This window comes from Agelaius tricolor, unplaced genomic scaffold (genome assembly GCF_023055355.1).
Source record: "Agelaius tricolor isolate 1412-34295 unplaced genomic scaffold, bAgeTri1.0.p SCAF_19, whole genome shotgun sequence".
NCBI lineage: Eukaryota > Metazoa > Chordata > Aves > Passeriformes > Icteridae > Agelaius > Agelaius tricolor.
In genome coordinates this window covers 1139392-1160185 of record NW_027269279.1, presented here as the reverse complement: position 1 = coordinate 1160185, position 20794 = coordinate 1139392, and the positions used below count along the sequence as shown (strand labels likewise).

General features: G+C 59.2%; 1 protein-coding gene across 1 annotated transcript in view; it reads left to right on the top strand.

Moving 5' to 3' along the window:
* The first annotated feature begins 2448 nt into the window (after nt 1–2448).
* RAB26 (RAB26, member RAS oncogene family) overlaps nt 2449–20794 on the top strand; it is a 28819-nt gene continuing 10473 nt past the window's right edge. The window contains exons 1-2 of the mRNA XM_071444836.1: nt 2449–2704; nt 5405–5515. Coding sequence (XP_071300937.1) covers nt 2483–2704; nt 5405–5515 — 333 coding nt within the window. The 5' untranslated portion in view covers nt 2449–2482. The remainder of the gene's footprint in view (nt 2705–5404; nt 5516–20794) is intronic.

The following is a 20794-nucleotide window of genomic DNA, read 5'->3' as shown; positions in this document are numbered from 1 at the left end:
GGCGCAGTGTTTGTGCAGAGCAGCTGGGCAGAGCACAGCACTGAGCCCCGGGTGGCTCCTGGTGTCTCCAGCCCTGTGCAGAGCTCTGCTCCCTGCCTGAGCCAAAGGCAGGTGCCATCCCCGTGGCTGCTGGCACAGGTGGCACTGGTGGCACCATCTGCCTCTCCGTGCTCACATTGATACAGCAGCACAAGGGCCCTCTTGGGGTGACCACCGTGACGGGGACAAGCTGTTTTTCTGCCTTTGAGAACAAATTTACATATATGTAGATGGTTCGGAGTGCCGGCCCCGCTCCGAGCCCCGCCAGATGCCGCAGCCCCGCTTCCCCGAGGCACGCCGTATCTCCAGGCGTCTGTTGTTCCATTAAGCTATTTTTAGCAAACATATCCCCCTTAGTTCAGCTGCCGTTATCTGATTAGTTCCTGTAACTATCCGAGGAGCAACATCTCCAGGCGTGACTGCGATTCTGAGCAGGCTGCGTCTCTGCACACGATTTTCCTCCACGAGAGGAACTTGCCGGGGATGCTCCTCCTGCCGCGGGGCTCGGAGCTCTCTGCCAGCCTGGTTTGGGGCTGGGGGCAGCGGGAGCAGCCCTGGGCAGCCGGGGCAGCGCACGGCCCCTGGCACAGGCGGGGTTATCCGGGAGCGCTTCCCGAGGAGGAGCCGCGTCCTCTCCTCCGGCGTTGCCCCGATGCGGCGGCGCTGAACAGCTGGCTTTGTTTGCTCCGGAGCGCGGGGCCGCTGGTAGAGATTTCCATCAGCCTCGCCTGGGGATGGCGGCGGGGCAAAGTCCTGGCGTGGCCCGAAGGTGCGGGGTGCCAGGGCAGAGCGCACCCCCTTCCTCCCGGCCAGGAAAAGCCGCACCACGGCCGTGGCTCAGGGACCGCTTAAAAACCTGCAGCCCACGGATGGTTCCAGCATTGCACTTTGTTCCCAGGCCTCAGCCTCTATTGACTGCAGCTGTCCTGGAAAATCAGATTATAGTGCAAAACCGTGGCATGCAGTCTGCTCTGCCGAGGCAGCTCTTCCATCTCCCGGCTCGATCGCTGGGATGCAGGGGAGTGGGATGCTGAGCCTCCACCGTGACAGCGTTTCCTTCAGCCTCAGCTGTGTCGGAGGAGCTGCAGACCCAGAGCTCCTCAGCATTCGTCCCCTGGAGCCTCTGACAGCCGTGCCCGTGCCCAAGACTCGGGGTGGCAGCAGGGGGATGTCACCCAGGAGCCGTGCACAGGAGCTCCAAACCTGGCCCATCTCCCTTGTCCATGGTTGAATCCATCAGAACCCTGCTGCCTGCTCCTCCTCCTCCCCACGGGGTGCTTCAGAGATTAACCATAGATTTAAATGCTCCCAAAGGGAAAATCCCGTCCATGCCCGCAGTGAGAATGACCCCTCAGCATCACCACGGCTGCCACCCGAGCTCTGGTGCTGGCCCTGGGCTCTCTGGGGCACTGATCCCTGCCCTGTCAGCTGTCACTCCCTGTGCCAGCGCTGTCACTGACTCCATCTTCACCATGTGCCTGCCTGGCTTCTCCTGACAGTGATTTACTCCTCGCTCCTGCTTTCCTGTGCCTGTCTAGGCCTCCCTTCCCAGCCAGGCTGAACATGTCACGCAGCTGACGGCATTTATTCCAACCGGGAGACCGCCAGTGCCTCAGACGGCATTCGGGAGCAGAGAGAGAAACCAGCTGCTGAGACACACTGGGGGAACCCGGGCTCCTGGTCCCGCAGCCCACACTCCATCCCGCTGTGGTCTGGACCCCGTTCCACCCTTACACCCCCGAGGGTCTGCCTCGAGCGGCCCTCGCACACCGTGCCGGCAAACCGAGAGGGATGGACGCGGCTGCGGGATGGACTCCAGAGAGGGCTGCGGGACGGACCCCAGACCGGGCTGCGGGACAGACCCCAGGCAGGGCTGCAGGACGGACCCCAAACCGGGCTGCAGGACGGACCCCAGACCGGGCTGTGGAGCTGCACCCCCGCCCCGCTGCGCACCCCGCCCGCGGGGCTGCCGTGTGCGGCGTGGGGCACCCCACGCTGCTCCCCGGGGTGCGGGTGCCACCCTCCATTCGCCGTTCCCTTCGCTCCTGCAGACCCACCCGAGGCGGCTCCCGGTGCCCCCACGATAACGCGCCTCGGGGCCGGGGCGTGCAGGGGCATCGCGGGGAGCGCTGCCCGCGTCCTCGGCTCCCTTCACGCGGGTACAGACCCCTCGCAGCCCGTTCTCGCCGTACCCTCTCCCCCCGGTTCCCCCGCTCCTCCCGGTGCCCCCCGGTGCCCCCCGGTGCCCCCCGCTCCCCCCGCTCCTCCCGGTGCCGGCGCTGCGGGGCGCGAAGGGGCGGGGCCAGCGCTCAGACCGCGCCCCCTCCCGCCCTCCGCGCGCTCCTATTGGCGGAGAGGCGGCGCGGGGCGGAGCCGGGCGGGGCGGCGGCGGCGGCTCCCGCGCCCCCCCAGCGCCCGGCGCGGCCGCGGCGCCGGCCCCGGGATGTCGCGCAAGAAGGCGGCTCGCAGCAAGGGCGGCGGTGCCGCGCCCTCCGCCGCGCTGCCTCCCGCCGGGCAGGGCTCCGGCCGCGCCGCCGCCGCCCCCCGGGGCAGCTCCGCCGCCGCCGCCGCCGCCGCCCCCGAGCTGCCCCGCAACGGCGGCGCGGCGGCGGCCGGGCGGCCCTCGCTGAGCAGCAGCGGGGAGTTCTACGACCTCGCCTTCAAGGTGCGGGAGCGGAGAGGGCAGCGGGGAGGGTTGTGGGAGTGCGGGGTCAGGCGGGTGCGGGGCCGGGGGTAGCGTCGCCGAAGTTCCCGGGGGCCAGGACCGGGCGGGCATCCCTGCATCCCTGCATCCCTTCATCCCTGCATCCCTGCATCCCTGCATCCCTGCATCCCTTCATCCCTGCATCCCTGCTTGCCTGGATCCCCGCTTTCCCCTCTCCCAGCCCTCATCCCGCCCCTCCGCAGCCGCCCGGTCGGGGTCTCGCTCGGCGGGGGCTGCGCCCGCAGAGCCCCGGAGCGGGGCCGGGGCTGCGGGACTTGTGCAAGTGACGGCCGAAGGCTGCTCCGGGGAGTTGCTGTAAGCCCCCGGATCCTGTGAGCCTACAGGAAAGCGGGGCTGTGAGCAGGGTGGTGGCACCCCCGAGGGGCACCGAATGTGCTCCGGCTGCTGCCGAGATGTCCCCAGCCCGCTGGGCTCCGGTGGCTTCTCCTCGCTGCTCAGACCCTGGCGAGCGACTCACAGCGCAAATGTATTTGCTTCCTCCCCACTTCATCCTGCGACCTGATGCCAGCCCAGCTCGGAGCTCATTTGATGATTTTGGGGCTCATTGAGTGATTTTGCCTGGGGGCACAATTCCGTGAAACCCCTGTGTGTTTGTGGCACGGATCTCTGTGCCGAGCCCGGGGCATCGAGCCTGGAGAGAGCAGCTTTGCTGGGGCAGGTCCCGCCTGGCGTGTGGTGGGGAGAGCTTGGTGCCTGTGGCGTTGTGGTGTGGAGGTTTGGGATGTGGGGTAGGAGATGTGGATGTTTGGGGTGTGGGGTTGGAGGTGTTCAGGTTTGGGATGTGGGGTAGGAGATGTGGAGGTTTGGGATGTGGGGTTGGAGGTGTTCAGGTTTGGGGTGTGGGGTTGGAGGTGTCCAGGTTTGGGGTATGGGGTTGGAGATGTTCAGGTTTGGGGTGTGGGGTAGGAGGTGTTCAGGTTTGGGGTGTGGGGTAGGAGGTGTTCAGGTTGTTTGGGGTGTGGGGTAGGAGGTGTTCAGGTTGTTTGGGGTGTGGGGTAGGAGGTGTTCAGGTTGTTTGGGGTGTGGGGTAGGAGGTGTTCAGGTTGTTTGGGATCTCGGGTTGGAGAGGGACATTCCAGAATTGTGCTTGGTTGCTTTGGTAGGTGGTTGGTCCTGATACAGCTGCATTAATGGTTCAACAGCTTCCCTAAAATGGAGCCACCTCTGTGTTTGCACTGGTCCTTGGCTCCTGGAGCTCACCTCTGCCTGCCCAGGCTGGGGCTTTCCCTAGGGCTGGTCCCCATGGCACGAGGGTGAGCCAAATGTGTCTCAGATAAGCCCAAACACACCGGGTAGAGAAAGCATCTGCTAATGGTCTGGCTGGTTTTGACCCAGTGGCAGACAGAAATTGCTTTGTATCCAGTGAAAGCCTGGTTTATTAAACTTTCTCTTTCCCTTCCCCTCTCCTGGGGCTCCCGATCTGTGACAAGTCCTGGGACAGGGCTGGCTCCTGGCCCTGGGCACTCTGTGTACCCAGTGAGGCTTTGGTGCTGCTGAGTGGGGAGAAGCTGCTGTTGAGGGTCACCTATTCCAGAAAGATGTCTGGAATTTTTTTTTAAAATCCATATTTTGTACTAAAATGACTTTTCCCCCTTCCCTTGGCTTCACACTGGCACCCCTGCGGGCTCTGGCTGCCCTCACCCTGCTGTGCCAGGGCTCAGTGCCTGGTGCTCCTGTGGGACTCCAGTGTGGGGCTCTGCTGGGGCTGTGGGGCACTGTGGGCACATCCTGCCCTCCTTGGCAGTGCCAAAACGAGCTGCACCTGCAGCTGGGGCTGCTGCTGCCTCTGCAGAGGGCTGGTGGCATTTGCCACTTGTGGCAGCCCCTGGGAGGGTTCGGTGTCACCCGGGGCAGTCCCTGCCATAAAGCCATTTAAATCCTGTCAGGGTTAATGGCTCCTGGAAGGCAGATGGCAGAGGGAAGGGCCTGGCACGGCAGGTGTGGAAGGAGCTGGCACAGCCCCGCTCCTGTCCCGGATTCCTCGGTGTCATCCCTCCAAGGGGAGCAGGGTCAGAGCCCTGGGGGCAGCAGGGCTTTGGTGTGGGCAGAGCTTTGGGGGAGCTGCATTTGGAAGCAGCCTCAGCTCTGCTGTGGTTGCTTTGTGGAGAGGAGCTGCCTGCCCTGTCTGTGCCCAGGGTGGCTGCTGGCTGGGGAAACTGAGGCAGGTGGCACCGGGAGCTGCTCCCTTGGCATCCATGGAGGACTGGGAGGCTGTGGGCATGTGTGGGTCCCACTGAGGCGAGGGCAGAGCGCACCCCTGGAGCTGGCACTCGTGGCTGGGGACCCCCACGAGCAGTGTCACCCTCCCAGGAAGGCCCACACGTGGTGGGGACAGCACAGGCAGCTCGTGTCACTCTTGGTTTCCAGGGGCTTTGTGCCCCCACCAAGGACCTGTTGAGTGCCTGTCAGGGCAGGGGAAGGTGTCTCCAGTTTGGTGACATGGTGCAGGGTCTGAATAATCCCCTTGTGTGTCTTCCCCACCCTCCCCTGGCTGCGAGGACATCGCTGTTGGGTGCGCTGCTGCCCCCAGGCACTGCTGCTGCCACTGCTGTGATGGAGCAGGGTGATGGCTGCAGTGGGGCTGCCTTCCCAAGCCTGCAGCCTCACACCCTGCCTCCATCCCTGCCTCCCTCCCTGCAGGTGATGCTGGTGGGGGACTCGGGGGTCGGCAAGACCTGCCTGCTGGTGCGCTTCAAGGACGGCGCCTTCCTGGCCGGCAGCTTCATCTCCACCGTGGGCATCGACTTCAGGGTGAGTGATGGGACCCCTCTGGGCTCTGGCAGGTGACAGGTGGGTTTGGCAGAGGGGTAACAAACACTGAACCTCTGCAGCCGTGCCAGCTTCCTTGTCATGGCTTTGCATGGGGATGGGGCAGCCTCTCCTCTGCTCAGGATCCTGGGGATAATTCCTGGAACAACTGAGGCCTGACATCTGCCCATGAAAATATTTCCCTAAGGCAGTTCCAGTGGTTTTTAAGAGTTGTTCGTTTTTTTTTCTTGGAACAGCAAAACCAAAACTGATAAAAACCAGAATGTCCTGGAAGACTGTCCTGAGCACATCTCTGGGGTGCTGATGTGGGGCTGTGTTGTGCTGAGGGATCTCTGAGGTCCCTGTTTGGCTGGGAGCAATGGCAGCATCCTGATGCTGGGAGAGCCTTGGGGGCAGTGCTTGGAGCTGTGCAGCTCCAGTGAGGACAGTGGGAATTGCTCCACACAGGGAATAACAGGTGGACTGGGGGAAAAAAGGGGATCACATCCTACCCTGCAGTGCCCAGTGTGCCAGGGCGTCCTTTGCCAGGCAGGAACATCTGAGTACGGCCCCAGGCCCCGGTAACCTTCCCTTGGCCCTGTTTCCCTGTCAGTCCCGTGCTGGGGGGGCTGCCTGGGGTCTCTGTGGTTCCCTCAGGCCCTGTCCAAGGGGGTCCCTGGCCATGGGGTGGGACAGCAGAGCCACAGGAACGGTGACTTTACAGAGGTGGCACCAAGGAGCCTTTCCAGCAGCTGTGCAGGGCACGAGGCAGGTCTGGCACCCAAGAGCAGCCAGTAGCACGCCTGGCTTGCCAGGATCTGCTGCTCCTGCCCCTCACCAGTCCCCCAGCCATCTGCTCCCTCCAAAGTGTGAGCTTGTCACCTCCTGGGGTGTCTGGGCAGTGCTGCTCTCCCTGCCCTGCTCCCGGCTGTGCCGTCTCTCTGTGTGTGATGGATTTGGCTCCATTTGGGGGCTCTGCCGGGAGCTCTGAGGAGCTGCTGGTGGTGCCACACACCAGTGTTGTGTCTTCCCAGCTGCCTTTTCCCAGCAGGATCTCAGATCTTGACTTTTCTGGGAGATGAGTGTCTCTTGTAACCTGCTGCTTGGCTGGGGTGTGAGTAATAACCCCGTGGTGCAGTGACACTGGGAAGGGTGGAGGACAGCTCAGAAAGCCCTGAGCAAGGAAGGGATGGTCCATGCCTAGCGAGGCTGGGGGCTGCTGCAGGTGAAATGGGTAAATTGGGGGCTGTAATTGTATACAAAGGTAATTACACAGTGTTCAGGTGTTCTTCAAATAAAAGGGTTTTATTACTGATTGCAGTGATTGATACAGAGGGCAGCCATAAAACCCTATGACTTATTGATTAGAGTGCTGAAATGACTGTTACTGAGGAGCAATCAAATTAGAGTTAATTTACTTCTCTAATAGAGCTGCTAGAGCTCCATGTCTCTGAAATGGGCAGATTATACAGTGGGGGAGATCATGTGTATGCCCTAAAACTCATTATTATCATCCTTGTAAGGCATTCATAATTTTGGGGGGACGTGGAAACAGTTTTTTGATGAGCCTCTGCATTCCCAGCAGGATAATCCTGTTTGGTAATTGTCCCTCTCGCCGTGGGCGCCGTCATGCAGATGATGCTCTGGGGTGGCAACACTGGAGGCTTCTGCTGGTTTTAATTTGTGTCTTTTTAATCACAGAACTGCCACATCACAGCTCCTTCTCCCTGCAGCCCTGAGTTTGGCGGGGGTTTGTGGCTGAAGCACTGAGGTGCCGGCAGTGGGAAGGCGTCACTGGGGTTCTCTGTGTTCTCTGGCCCGCTGTGAAGGGTGCTGAGCGAGCACAGGGGGTTGTTTTGGGTTTTTGGCAGGGATTGTGGCACTCTCTGAGCCGGGCTGGCCCCAGGGGCTGCAGGGAGCTCCCCAAGGCCAGTGTGTGTGCCAGCTGTGCTCCTGTGCACGCCTGGCCTTGCTGGGACCTGCCGCGGCCCTGGGGCCATCCTGGCTCAGGACACCACGGGCACGGGGCTGCCCAGCTCCACACCTGTCCTGGGCACCATCTCCGCTCCTCCTGATGCCCTCTGGTCCCTGCCATCGCTCTGGGGGCACCCCCAGGCCAGCCCAGCTCCCTCCTCTCCCAGCCCATGCTCTGGTCCCAGTGCGCTCCAGGACCAGTGCCCATGTTCAAGGATGGCAAACCCTCAGATGCACCCAGAGCTATGGCTAATGGCTTACACAGGCCAGAGCGAATGTAAATGAATAGAAATCCATTTAAAATTAATCTGGCATTACAATTCCTAATGGCCCCTGAGGTTTGTTCCCTCCTACTGTTTTATGTGAGGGAGAACCTCCCGCGATGTGTTTGTTTATTATCATCTCTTAAACAAAGAAAGATGTTGATCTGAATGTGTTTGGAAAACAAACCACTGATGCTGGGGAAATAAAGATGATTGTAATATTAAAAAAGGCATCAAAATGGCACCTGTTGGCTTCGAGCTTTGGAGGTGCTGAGTCCTCAGCATCCCATCCTGGGAAAATGTGGTTTGCTGGGGGAGCATCTTCAGCTCCTGGGGATGATTCCAGCCCTCCCAGTTCAGCTGGGACAGGGCCAGGTGTCCCCAGGCTGAGGGTTTGGCTGGCTGGGGGTGCAGGGATGGGTGGGGGCCATGGAGGCAGAGCCCTGGGTGAGCAGAAACCTCTGTATGAGGAGAAACCTCTGTCAGAGCAGGAACCTCTGTCTGAGCAGGAACCTCTGTCTGAGCTCCTGAGCTGTCCCCCAGGCTGGGGGACAAACCCCTCCCTGTCTGGATCACAGGTGTCACCCTCAAGGTGTCATTGCTGGATAATGAGGGGGTTAATTACTGCCCTCCTTGAGCTGTGCTGAGCTATGGCACCAGGGAATCCTGGCAGGTGCCTCTGCCCGGGGATCTCTCCCCACAGATCCCCACTGGTGAGGGCAGAGCAGCTCTGGGCAGGCTGTGGGTGCTTTCCTGCCTTCACACATTGGGGTTCCAGGGAGAAGGGGCTCCTGGAGAAGGGCAGGTGTGGTGCTCAGGGCTGTGAATCCCGATTTTCTCAGTGCCACGGCAGGAGCTGCCTCTCCTTGTCATTTTGGCAACGCTTCAGAAACCTCGACAGAAACTCAAGCTGTGCAGCCAGGGGGACTTGTGTCCCGTGGTGACAGCTGAGTGATGGAGCCTCACCAAGGCGAGGAGCCAAAGGGCCACGTGAACCCCCCGTGTCCCTGTCCCCAGTGACACCCGGGCTCTGTGGGGCTGCCCAGCCCCGTCCTCACTGCCCCGAGCTCTGCAGGGCTGGGCAAGGGAAGAGTTTTCTACTAATTGGACCTGAAAGGAGAAGAACATAAAAGAAAAAAAATTAGACAAGAGCCTTTCCTCCCTGGGAAGAGGTGCTAATGAGCTCCTTTGCATTAGCAGGGGTGATGGTTCCTGTGTTAATCAGGGATGAAACCACTGGGAAGCTTTTTGGTGGGGTTCAGAGCAGGGTGGCTCCTCTTGGTGCTGTCCCAGGTGTGCGGCGGTGTCACTGCTCTGCTGCTGCCCCGAGGACAGGCAGCAAAGCAGCAAAGCAGCAAAGCAGCAAAGCAGCAAGGCAGCAAAGCAGCATCGCCCTGGCACCTGGCTCAGGAGGAGCCAGCCCGGAGCTGGGCACGGCTCCAGCTGCCAGGGCAGGCAGTGGCACTGGGGACATTCCCTCTGGAGGCTCAGCTTGGATGTGCACAGGTTCACAGGGCTGGGGGGTCCAGCTGCTCCCCAGCCCCCTTGGGAGGCTCCCAGTGCTCTGCCCCAGCCTTGGCTGGGCCATGGTTAATGTGGGAGTGCTGTAAATAAAACCTGGCCCGGTGGCCCTGAGCTCTAAGGACTCCTGATTACACTCAGCCCTGTGCGGCTCAGGGCTGCGATCAGCAGTGGGTGATGTGGGTTTGTTTTTTTTTAACATGGGAGGTTTGTGGCATCTCTGGTTGTTTTTTGTTGTGTTTGTGTGTGCCCCTTCCACAGGCTCCTGCAGCGAGCTGAGCTTTGCAGAGCTGAGCTTTGCAGGAGGATGGGAACCTTTGCTCCAGCCCTGCAGAGGAGCAGTGACCACGGTTTGGATTCACCCAGAATGGCCCTGGGGGTGCTGGGAGAGGGCTGTGGGTGCCCTGAGCATCTGCTGGTCCCCAGTGGGCACCCACATCCCTGCCCCTGGGGCGATGCTCTGCTCCCCAGCAGGTGCCCAAATCCCTGCCCAAATCCCTGCCCACATCCCTGCCCAAATCCCAGCCCTCATCCCTGCCCTCATCCCTGCCCTCATCCCTGCCCACATCCCTGCCCAAATCCCTGCCCTCATCCCTGCCCTCACAGCCTTTGAAGGGCTGGAGCAGCCTGGATGCTCCTGAGAGCCAGGGCTGGCTTTTATCTCAGCGGTTGGCACAGAGCATTAGCAGGGCTCATTTTCTGATGGATCAATCTGGAAAAAGTGGGAGGGGAGCTGCTTAGGCCAGAAGAAAGAAATGGAAATAAATTAATTTCAGTGTCTTTCTGTGCAAAATTAGCCCTGGATGTTCGAGGGAGGGAACTGGGCAGAGTGTTTAGCCTCTCCTTTGCTGTGTGGGGTCAGGATGGGGTTTGCTGCAGGGGTGGGTTTAGGTTGGTCTCCAGGGCTGGAGCTCTGGAGGGAAGAGTTTTTTCTTTTCCTGGGAGAAACATCTTGGTACTGCCAAGTTGTTTGGACCAAATTCCCCTTCATGAGTCCATGCCAGTGGCAGCATGGGGAAGGTGGGGCAGGAGCAGGCAGGGGATGCCTGTGCTCCCACCCTGAGTGTGCCCATGGCAAATGCTTGGGACTGGATGACCTTTAAGGTCCCTTCCAACCCAAACCATTCCATGTTTCTGTGTGTTCCCAGCAGCTCTTTGTCTGAAAATCAGTTTGCTCTGCAGCTCCCATTGCTGGATGAATTTTAATAGCAGCCAGTAGCTGATTTCATATTTTTGCATTTCTCACTGTGTGGAGAGCTGGGCTCAGTTTGCCCAGAGCAGATTTCCATCCCTGCAAGTGCTCAAGGACAAGTTGGATGGGGTTTGGAGCAGCCTGGTCTGGTGGAAGGTGTCCCTGGCCTGGGCAGGGGCTTGGACCTGGATGCTCTTTGAGATCCCTTCCAACCCCATCCATTCCAGGAGGCTCTGATGGTCCCTGCCATGCTCCCCCCTCTCCCTGGTTCCAGGGTATGGACCCGGTGCTGTCACCGGTGCCTGGGGACCAGCTGTGCCCAAATGCAGCCCGGGGAGGCAGATCCTGGTAGTTTTGCCCAGGGAGGGTAGCCCTGGCCAGCTGGCATTGTGCCCCTTGTGCCCGTGGGTGGCTCTGAGGGTGCTGCTCCCCCAGAGCCGCTGCGGGCGCCCGTTCCCCGCTCCCAGGGCGGGCTCTTGGGACAGTAAATCTCCATTTCCCTGGGAACCAAGCCCTGCTTTCCTCGCAGGGCTGCTGCTGCCTGGCAGAGGGACACTCTCAGCTCTGCAGTCGGTGCCTGTCATTTGCATGCAGGGGCTCAGTTGCCAAGGGATGCTGCTGGTGCCCGTGCCCGCTGCTCGCAGCTCCCGGGCTTCATCCATCCTCCTGTGCCTCCTGCTTTTGGAAAACAAACCCATCCAAGCCCCCAGCTCTGCAGCACAGCAGGAAGATGCAAAGCCCCGTGTGCAGGCGGTGATCCCGTGCACAAGGGACTCCATTGCTGCCTCGGGGAAGGCGCAGAAAGGAGATGAATGCCTTCAAAGCAAAGAAGTGCTTGAGCAGCTGGGGTGGCAGCCAGCCCCAGAGCCTGCGGAAGAAAACTCTTAAGCAGCTCAATCCTCTTTGCAGGGTGGTGGGAAGGTGCCTTCTCCACCTCCTTGGTGTCAGAAATACCACCCAGAATAGTTTGGGTGTGGAATTTTTTATCCATTGCAGCTGCCAGGACAGCGCTGGGGATGTGGGGCTTGCAAGATGCTTCTGGAAGGGCACCAGTGGCTCCAGGCTCCTGCAGCCCTGCTGTGCTTGGTGGCTCCCTGGTGCCTGTTGATGTCTGGGGTCCCCGTGGGTCTGTCCTGGCCTGGGCTGGTTGGAATGATGGATTCAATGAGCTCAGGGGGAGAGACAGGGCCTGGGCTGCTCAGGAGCTGCAGTGCCAGGACACAGGCAAGGAAAACACAAACTCGGGAGCTGCTGGTGCAAGGAGGGAGCTTGTGAAGGTGCTCAGTACAACCTCCCTCTGTATCCTCCTGGTCAGAGCTGTGTGGGAGCCCAAAACCCCTGCAGAGGATGGGAACCATGGGGAACTCAGCCAGGAAGTGCAATTGGCAGCCCTGCACAGGGTGTGGGGCAGATCCCTGCTCCTGCTCCGGCCCTGCAGGATCCCTGTGCAGGAGCTTGGGCTGGGGAGGGCTGTGGGCACACGGCTGTGCTGTGTTGGCTCCTGTCTGGCTGCTGCCAGGTGGGAAATTGGCTCTGGAGAGGCCAATTTGGGCACTGAGCATCCCCTGCCATGGATCCGAGCCGGGCTGGATCCGCTCCCGGTGCCAGACCTGAGAGGGAGCGTTTTATACTCAGTAAAACATTTAAATGGGGCCAGAGCAAGCCTAAATGGTTTCAATATTTAATGGAATACATTTGGCTTAATTTCACTTTCATCTTTTATTTGTGATAAAATATTGAACTCAGCTGTGCAGAACTGGGTTGTTCTTTGAAAGCAGAGGGAAGGCGCCCAGGAAAGGGGGGACAGGTGGGGTTTGGGTGCCTCTGACCCCCCCACTGCCCCTGGGATGGGCATTTGGGGCATCCCTGCCCTGTGGCTCTGCCTTGCTCAGCTCCTTGCTGCCTCTCTGCTGAGCTGCTGCCTCCTTTTGTTAATTAATTATTGCTCCCAGCAGGGTTTGGGTTATTCCTGGGGTGGATGTTGATGATCTCTGTGGGGAAGGGTGAGGTGCCAGCCCCGGGTTTGGCACTGCTGCAGTGGCAGGAGCTGGGCTGAGCTCACCAGCTGCTCTCTTGTGTTGTTCTTGCCTGAAAAACACCTTTCCCTTTTCCCCTGTCCCTTTTCCCCTTTCCCTTTTCCCCTTTCCCTTTTCCCCTTTCCCTTTTCCCCTGTCCCTTTTCTCCTGTCCCTTTTCCTCTGTCCCAAAAAGCCACTTCCCTGAGACCTGAGCCACAGGGTCAGTCCCATCCATGGCTTCTGTTGGATCCTGTGATGGTGGCACTGAGCATCACCGTGCCCAAAGGCAGGGCAGTAATTGAATGTGCCAAAAAGCCTGGAACAATGAGCACCAGCAGAGCAGCCTCCTTGGGAAAAACTGGGAAAAAACTGAGAAAAAACCGAGAAAAAACTGGGAAAAAACTGAGAAAAAACTGAGAAAAACCAGCCCCATCAGAGCTGTGTTTGGGGTGGAGGGAGCTGCAGTGTGGTGTGTCCCTGTCCTTGGGTGCTGATAGGGCACACACAGTTCCTATGGCAATGGGGGAATGAGGCATTGATTGCAGAGCCTTTGGAAGCAAAATATTTTATTGCTGGCACCAGGGGCAGAGCTGGGCACTGCCCGTGCAGCTCCTGGCTCCATCCCAGGGTGCTGGAGCTGCCCTGGCTCAGGATCCCGGAGGAGCCCTGGAGCTCCCAGAGCTTTGTTTGTCTACCAGGGACATTTCAGTCGTGGCTCAGCACCGAGTCACTGCCCTGGGGCGCTGGTGAATCTCTCGGAAACAGCAGCACATAATTCATCTTTATGCCTCCACGGGGAACAAGTGTTTGTCCCTGATCACAGCTCATGTGAGCCAGGAGCTCGTGGTGCTTCAGCTTTCCAGGGTGATGTCCCTTGCCCTGGGCTGTGGCTGTCCCAGGCTGAGGAGGTTTAATGGGCGCTGTGGGGGTCTCAGTGATGCTTCTGAGCCTGAGGCAGCTGTGAACACCTGGACAGGGCTTGTTCCATTTTGTGTGGGGTTTTTCCATTTAATTTATGGAAACGAGGGCAGTGGTGGGAGCTGTGCCCAGCTGCTGGGGTCAGATGCCACAGAGCCATGGCACCCACGAGGCCATGGCACCCACAGAACTATGGCACCCACGAGGCCATGGCACCCACTGAGCTGTGGCACCCACAGGGCCATGGCACCCACAGGGCCATGGCACCCACCTTGGCACCCCTCCTGCCATCTGCCTGTGTCTCGGGCCGTTTTCCTCCCGCCTGCCAAGGCTCGATGTTCCCAGGCTCGGTGACACACGGGGGAAATGGAGCCTTTGGCTTTTCCAGCTTTGCCTGCGCAGCATCACCACGGCAACGATCCCAGCCAAGGCTGCGTGCCATTAACGCTGTGACTGGGGAAGAGCCCGGCTGTGATGAGTGCAGGGCTGGGGAGGGGCTGCGGGTCCTGTCCCACCTGTGCCGGGCTGGGGAGGGGCTGTGGGTCCTGCCCCACCTGTGCCAGGCTCAGGAGGGGCTGCGGGTCCTGCCCCACCTGTGCCAGGCTCAGGAGGAGCTGCCCTTCCTGTGCCAGGATCAGGAGGGGCTGTGGGTCCTGCCCCACCTGTGCCAGGCTCAGGAGGGGCTGTGGGTCCTGTCCCACCTGTGCCAGGCTCAGGAGGGGCTGCGGGTCCTGTCCCACCTGTGCCAGGCTCAGGAGGGGCTGTGGGTCCTGTCCCACCTGTGCCAGGCTCAGGAGGGGCTGCGGGTCCTGTCCCACCTGTGCCAGGCTGGGGAGAGGCTGCGGGTCCTGCCCCACCTGTGCCAGGCTCAGGAGGGGCTGCGGGTCCTGTCCCACCTGTGCCAGGCTCAGGAGGGGCTGCGGGTCCTGCCCCACGCCTCCTCCTCACCAGGGCTGGCCCCAGTGCCTGGCACATCCCCCATGGGGAGCTGGCTGTGGGTCCTGTGTTCCCAACGCTGTTAATGATCATTTTCCCCCAAAAAACCAAGTGCAGGAGGCTGCTGAAAGCAGCTCCAGCCTGTCTGGGGAGTTAGACCCCACTGCTGGGCTCTGGGCCCTGTGTTGGACGCTGAATTTGGTGGAAATTGCTGGATTTGCTTCTCGTGCCACTCAGCAGCAGCCGGTGCCACCGGTGCCTCCGTGCCTTGCTGCTTCCCTGGAGCTGATGGTTAAGAAAAACAGAGCTGCATGTGTGGAGCAGTAATGCAGCCCAGCCTCACTGCTGGGGAGTCACAGTGCAGACCCTGTCCATGGATCTCCCTTGGAGGGGAGCAGTCCCAGGGTGAGCATCCATCCACAGGGCCCTGGGCAGGGCAGGGGCACTCCAGAGCCCTTCTAGGGGAGCCTTTGCTGCAGCTCAGGGTCAGCCCAGAGCCCTTCCTGCAGCTCAGGGTCCATCCAGAGCCCTGCCTGCAGCCCAGGGCCAGCCCAGAGCCCTTTTTGGGAGCACAGGGAGCCCTTTCTGCCGCTCAGGCTCAATCCAGAGCCCTTTCTGCCGTTCAGGTTCAATCCAGAGCCCTTCCTGCAGCTCAGGGTGAGTGCAGAGCTCTGCCTGCAGCCCAGGGCCAGCCCAGAGCCCTTCCTGCAGCCCAGGGTCCATCCAGAGCCCTTTTTGGGAGCACAGGGAGCCCTCCCTGCAGCTCTGGCAGCCCCATGGCCAGGCTTTCATGGCTTTCATGGCTTTATCCTTGTTCCCTGGAGCTGAGCACGCTGGGCTCTGGAGCTGTGGGGAAGCAGCCAGGCTGTGACCCCTGGGCTCTGCCCTGCCCTGTTTTCCTCAGAGGAAGGGCTGGGGGTTGCTGCTGCTCCTGGTGCCAGTTTTTAGCGCTGAGCCCGGATCTGGCAGCCCCAGGCCTGGTGAGGGGCTGTGCCAGGCTGGTGGGATGTGAGCCCCCCGTGCCCTGTGTCCCTGCCCATGGCAGGGGTGCCCTCCCTGCCCACAGCACTGCTCAGCCAGCGCTGAGGAGCTGGAGAGGGGGTCCTGCTCTGGGGGGCTGCTCCCCAGACCCCTTTGCATTGGGGTGCCACGTCCAGGTGGCCTCTGGCAAGGCTGGGTGGCTCTGGGGCTCAGCCCTTCCTGAGCTGCACTTATCAATGTGCATGAGTTAATGGGAAAAGTGCTCACCAGTGCCCAAAATAACTTTGTTCCCAAGCAAGCGTTAATGCCTGGCAGATGTGATGTGTTTTTCCCTCCTGGGTAACACCCGTGGGGTCAGAGCGTTCCTGCCAGCCGGGCGTGCTGGGGAGCACAGCAGCTCTGGGAGGGCTGATGCTCCAGGGACCGGCCCCACAGCCAGTGCAGAGCTGGAAATCCTCTCCTGAGGGCCTGGTGCTCCAGCTGGAGCCCTTGGCTGAGGCTGGGCTTCCCAAACGTGCAACAAAAAAAAATAAAAATCAGTGTGGTCATGTGTGGGTTTTGGTTCAGTTTTGTCTGTGACAGGGTTGGCAGTGTTGGAACAGCTTCCCAGGAGCGGGGTCTGCATTGCTGCCCAGGCCTCCAGCACCCACAGTGAGGGACCTGGGGGGCTTTGCCTCCCTGGGTGATTTCCCAGCACAGTCCTGGCTTGCAGCTCTGCTCCAGAGCCCCACATGGGGAGAGCAAATGTGGAGCTGGGTTGGCCAGACTGGTTTGACTGACTGGGGTGGCTGTGGTGTGGAAGGGATGCACTGAGTGTGCTGCAATTCCTCAGCACCTCTGCATCTCCCGGGGCTTTCAGTGCTGCCCAAACCTGGGGAAGAGCCTGCTCCAGCAGAGCAGAAAATGGGAGAGCTGGGACTGCAGCCAGGGACAAGGAAAAGCTGTGCCAAGATCAAAGCTTTGAGTGCACAGTGCCTGCTCCTGTGCTCTGCCTTCTGCCTTGGGCCACCTGTGTGTGGGGCACCCGAGTGGCCACCCTGGCACTGGCACAGGAGTGTGGGCAGGGCCCTGCCTGCTCGGCCCTGTGTCCCCAGCTCTGTCTCTGTGTCCTCAGCTCTGTCCCTGTGTCCCCAGCTCTGTCCCCAGCTCTGTCCCTGTGTCCTCAGCTCTGTCCCTGTGTCCTCAGCTCTGTCCCTCTGTCCCCAGATCTGTCCCCAGCTCTGTCTCTGTGTCCCCAGCTCTGTCCCTGTGTCCCCAGCTCTGTCCCCAGCTCTGTCCCTGTGTCCCCAGCTCTGTCCCCATGTCCCCGTGTCCCCAGTTCTGTCCCCATGTCCCCAACTCTGTCCATGTGTCTCCAGCTCTGTCCCCAGCTCTGTCCCCATGTCCCCAACTCTGTCCCTGTGTCCTCAGCTCTGTTCCCAGCTCTGTCCCCAGCTCTGTCCCAGGGCCATTTCAGGATTGTCCTTGCACAGGGGGCAGGTGCCCAGGCAGCACCATGGTGCCATTGCCACCTGTGGCAAAGCGAGACCTCTGTGGATAGGGAGGAGGAGGTGAAACCTCAGGGAGCTCCTCTGGATTTTGTGGAGCAGGCACAGGGTGAGGAGGGTCCTGCCCTGCTCAGGGGCCTGGGACCTGCTGCATTCCTGCCCTGGCTGTCCCTGTTGCCTCTGCATTCCTGCCCTGGCTGTCCCTGTTGCCTCTGCATTCCAGCCCTGGCTGTCCCTATTGCCACTGCACCATGCACAGAGGGGCTGTGGCACAGGGAGCACTGGGACCTGATGGGAGCCATTCCTGGGGGCTGACTGCACTTGTACAGACATCAGAAAATCTCATCAGAGCTCTTCAGTCACTCTCCTTTCCTTGGATGCTTCGAAGAATCTGGGCTCAGGTTTGCTGCACAGCAGCTTTTGGGAGCTGTCTGCCTTGGCTGTGGGTGAAGGATGGGAGTGTTTGGGATAAAAAGCTACAGATTCCTTTGTCAGGTCTTTGGGGATTTCATTTTCTGTAGGGATGAGAAGTGCTCTTTAATAATGCTGTTTGCAGTGCTGTCTGCAGACGCTGCTGTGTTGCTGCTGGCTGCTGACAGAGTGTTTGCTGCTGGATGTGCAGCCCTGATTTTCCTTTAATTGGATTGTAGAGTCTTCTCAGAAACTTCAGGCAAGTTCTGAGCCCAGGGCTGGCTGCAGTCACTGAGGCAAATCCTGGAATTGTTTAGGTTGGAAAAGACCTTTAAGGTCAGACAAGTGCTGCTAGGCTTTATTTCTCCCCAGATAAATGAATCCCTGCCTAACAGGACCTGATGAGCCATTTTTCATCTCGGTGCCACTGACGGGGCCGTGTTTGCTCCAGATGAGCAATGATGGAGCAATAAATGCTCTGTGGAGATCCCTGCTCAGCTTTGCCACGGCCTTGATGAGGAAAATGAAGATAAATATGTCAAGTGCCACGTTCCTTATTCCCAGTATTGGCACAGACCTGCCTGAGCCATCTCTGCCCCCTTTGTTTCCAAGGCTTCCTGCTTTAGAAGTAAGCAGAGATATTTTTAAAAATATCCCTTCTTTTATAAAGTATGGGAGGAAGAGATGGAAGGGGTGAGTGATGCAGGGCAGGGTGGTGGGGGAGCTGTGCCCACCATCCCGGCGTGGGCAGGATCCCATCCCCTGTGCTGGAGCTGCAGCTTTGGGCTGCACTTTCTGCTGCTCTGCTCTCCAGCATGGCTGCAGCAAATCCTGCCCTGAGGAATTCTGGGGGTGGCTTCTCTGGCTGCCTTGGATGGGGCTCAGGATCACTCCCACTCTCAAAGCCTTGCACGGCCCCATCTCCATCCTGCTGGTTTGAGCCTGAGTGTCAGAACTCAGCGCATCCCTCTGGGTGTCCAGAGTTACCAAGGACCCCGTCAGGGGGCTCAGAGACCCTGGCACACAGCCCAGGGCACCTGGGGATTTGATTGTGTCCCCTGGAGCGAGTTACCAGCTTTGTATGAGGACCTGAAAGTCACCCAGGTTTGAATGGTGTAATAACAAAATGATCACAGGGTGAAAATGTAGATTTTAGGATTTTTGGTGTGGGGGTTATGGGGACAAGATGGAGCAATCTGGGCATGTCTAGTCCTTCTTTCTTCTTGTTCTCCATTTTCTGCAGTGATGTTGGCACTTTGGGGTTGGTTTAGAGTAGAAGTGCACTGTCTAACACAGGTAATGGGTATTGGGAATTAAGTGTCAGTATGTTCTAGGTAGTTTGTAGTATAAAAGGACAACACCACCTCAGGGGCAGTTAGAGTGCCTGTGGCTGCCCTGCTGAGCAGACCTCAGCTGGGCAGAAAGAAAATTTTATAGATAAGAATTAATAAACAACTTCAAGAGCGAAAAGTGAAGATCCAGACTCGTTCTTCAGTTGTGCAAGCTGAAGCAGAGACACCCTGCACATCTCAGGGCAGCAATTATCAAACAGCAGCCCGAGACCTGAGCAGCCCCGTTGGGCTTGAGAGCACCAAGTCTCATCTGCCTGAGCCTCCCTCAAGGAACCTTCCCGTGGATCACCCCAGCCTTTGCTGTTCCATGGAGCAGCCAGGCTGGGAGGGAGCACAACCCTCACCCAGGACTGGGAATGCTGCAGGCGATGCTGAGAAGCAGAGCAGGGCTGAATTTAAAACGTATCATCCTAAGCAGATCCTCTTACCTCTAATCTGTCCCTAAGACAGGATTCTCTTCTTGCCAGAAAACCCTTTTATTTGCAGACTGATGTGACTAGAAGATGATAAGTCAGTAAATCTTCAGTGTGTCTGCTCAAACAAGGGCCTGGGCTCTTATCTGGGCAGGGCTGGCAGCCAGGGAGATGTTAATTGGGATTTAATGTAGTGAGCAGGCTCTGGACAAGGGCTGGTGCTGCTGCCATCCCTCACTGGGTGCTGTGGGGACCCAGCTGGACACCAGGGCTGGGGGGCATTTATGTAGGGCCAGGCTTGTGGCTGCTCCAGGCTGGATGTGGCAGGGGGCACAGGATGGGTGACTGTGATGGTGCTCACAGGGGTCCCAGGATGAGGGAAGAGATGAGGATCTGACTCCATGGTTCACAAGGCTGATTTATTATTTTATGATCTATATTACATTAAAACTGTTCTAAAAGAATAGAAGAAAAGGTTTCATCAGAAGGCTGGCTAAGAATAGAAAAAGAAAAGAATGATAACAAAGGTTTGTGGCTCGGCTCTCTGTCCGAGCCAGCTGGGCTGTGATTGGCCATTAATTAGAAACAACCACATGAGCCCAATCCCAGCTGCACCTGTTGCATTCCACAGCAGCAGATAACCATTGGGTACATTTTGTTCCTGAGGCCTCTCAGCTTCTCAGGAGGAGCAATCCTAAGGAAAGGATTTTCCATTAAAGATGTCTGTGACAGGGACCCCTCCACGGGGCTGTGGGGTGGCTCTGGGCCAGAGCAGGCTGGAGGTGCTGTGAGGGGCTGTGCTGCTCATCTGCATTTCCCAGGTTGTGCTGAGCAGCTGGGCAGGAGCTGAGCACGCTGTGGGCTCTGAGAGGATCTTGGCAGCAGTGGCTGCAGGCAGGAGTGTGCAAGGCCTGGTGAGGAAAACATCCCAAGGCAGAAGTTCCTATTTTTAGCTGCACAGTGCAAACGCACAGAGCTGCTGAGGAATTCATCACCTGCCCCGGGAGATGGATGGTTGGGATTGTTCTCTGAAGGGAAGATCTATGGCAGAGGGAATCGTGCTGGGGTGTTCTGGCCACTGATGAGTGTCTCTGGTGGTGGCACAGCTGAGGAGGAGGAGGATGAGGGTCACTGAATGTGATCCCCGGTGCCTGGGACATCCTCCAGCCCCACACAGCACGGCTGGAGCAGGACCAAGTGCAGCCCTGCCTGCAGCCACGTCCCTGCCCTGCTCTCCCCATGCCCAGGGGCTTTCTGCAGGCTGTGCCCTCCCCTCTCCTGCAGGCACTGCGCTCCTGGAAGGGTTTGCCCAGGCTGCAGTGCTGGGCTGGCTGTGTTCTGCATGGCTGGGTGTGCAGGGTCAGGCACTGCTTGGATTTTGGAGCTCTGAGGGGGCAGAGTGGGGCTGCTTCTGGCTCCTGGCCTTGGCACTGGGCTGGGGTGTCCCTGGGGCAGGGGCTGTGCCTGGAGAGATGCTGAGCCACCAGGAGCAGCTCCCTGGCTGCACATGGCTGGCAAAACCAACCTCAGGGTTTTAACGAGCAGATTTAATTCAGTGTCCTGCTGTTTTGGGCAGATTTCCATATCGATCCCTGATCTATTTTTGCAGCCGCCGTTGGAGGTGGTTATTTGTGTGTCTGCTACATCACAACTCAGCCCATTTCCTCCTGGCACAGCAGTGTTTGTGCTCGCAGGGGCTCCCTGGGCTTTGCCAGGTGGGAATTTGGTTCCTGGTGTGGCCTTGGCGTGGGGCTGGGGTGCTCCAGTGTCACAGACACATTTCATGAAATATCCTTTCTTGGGGATTGTTCCTCCTG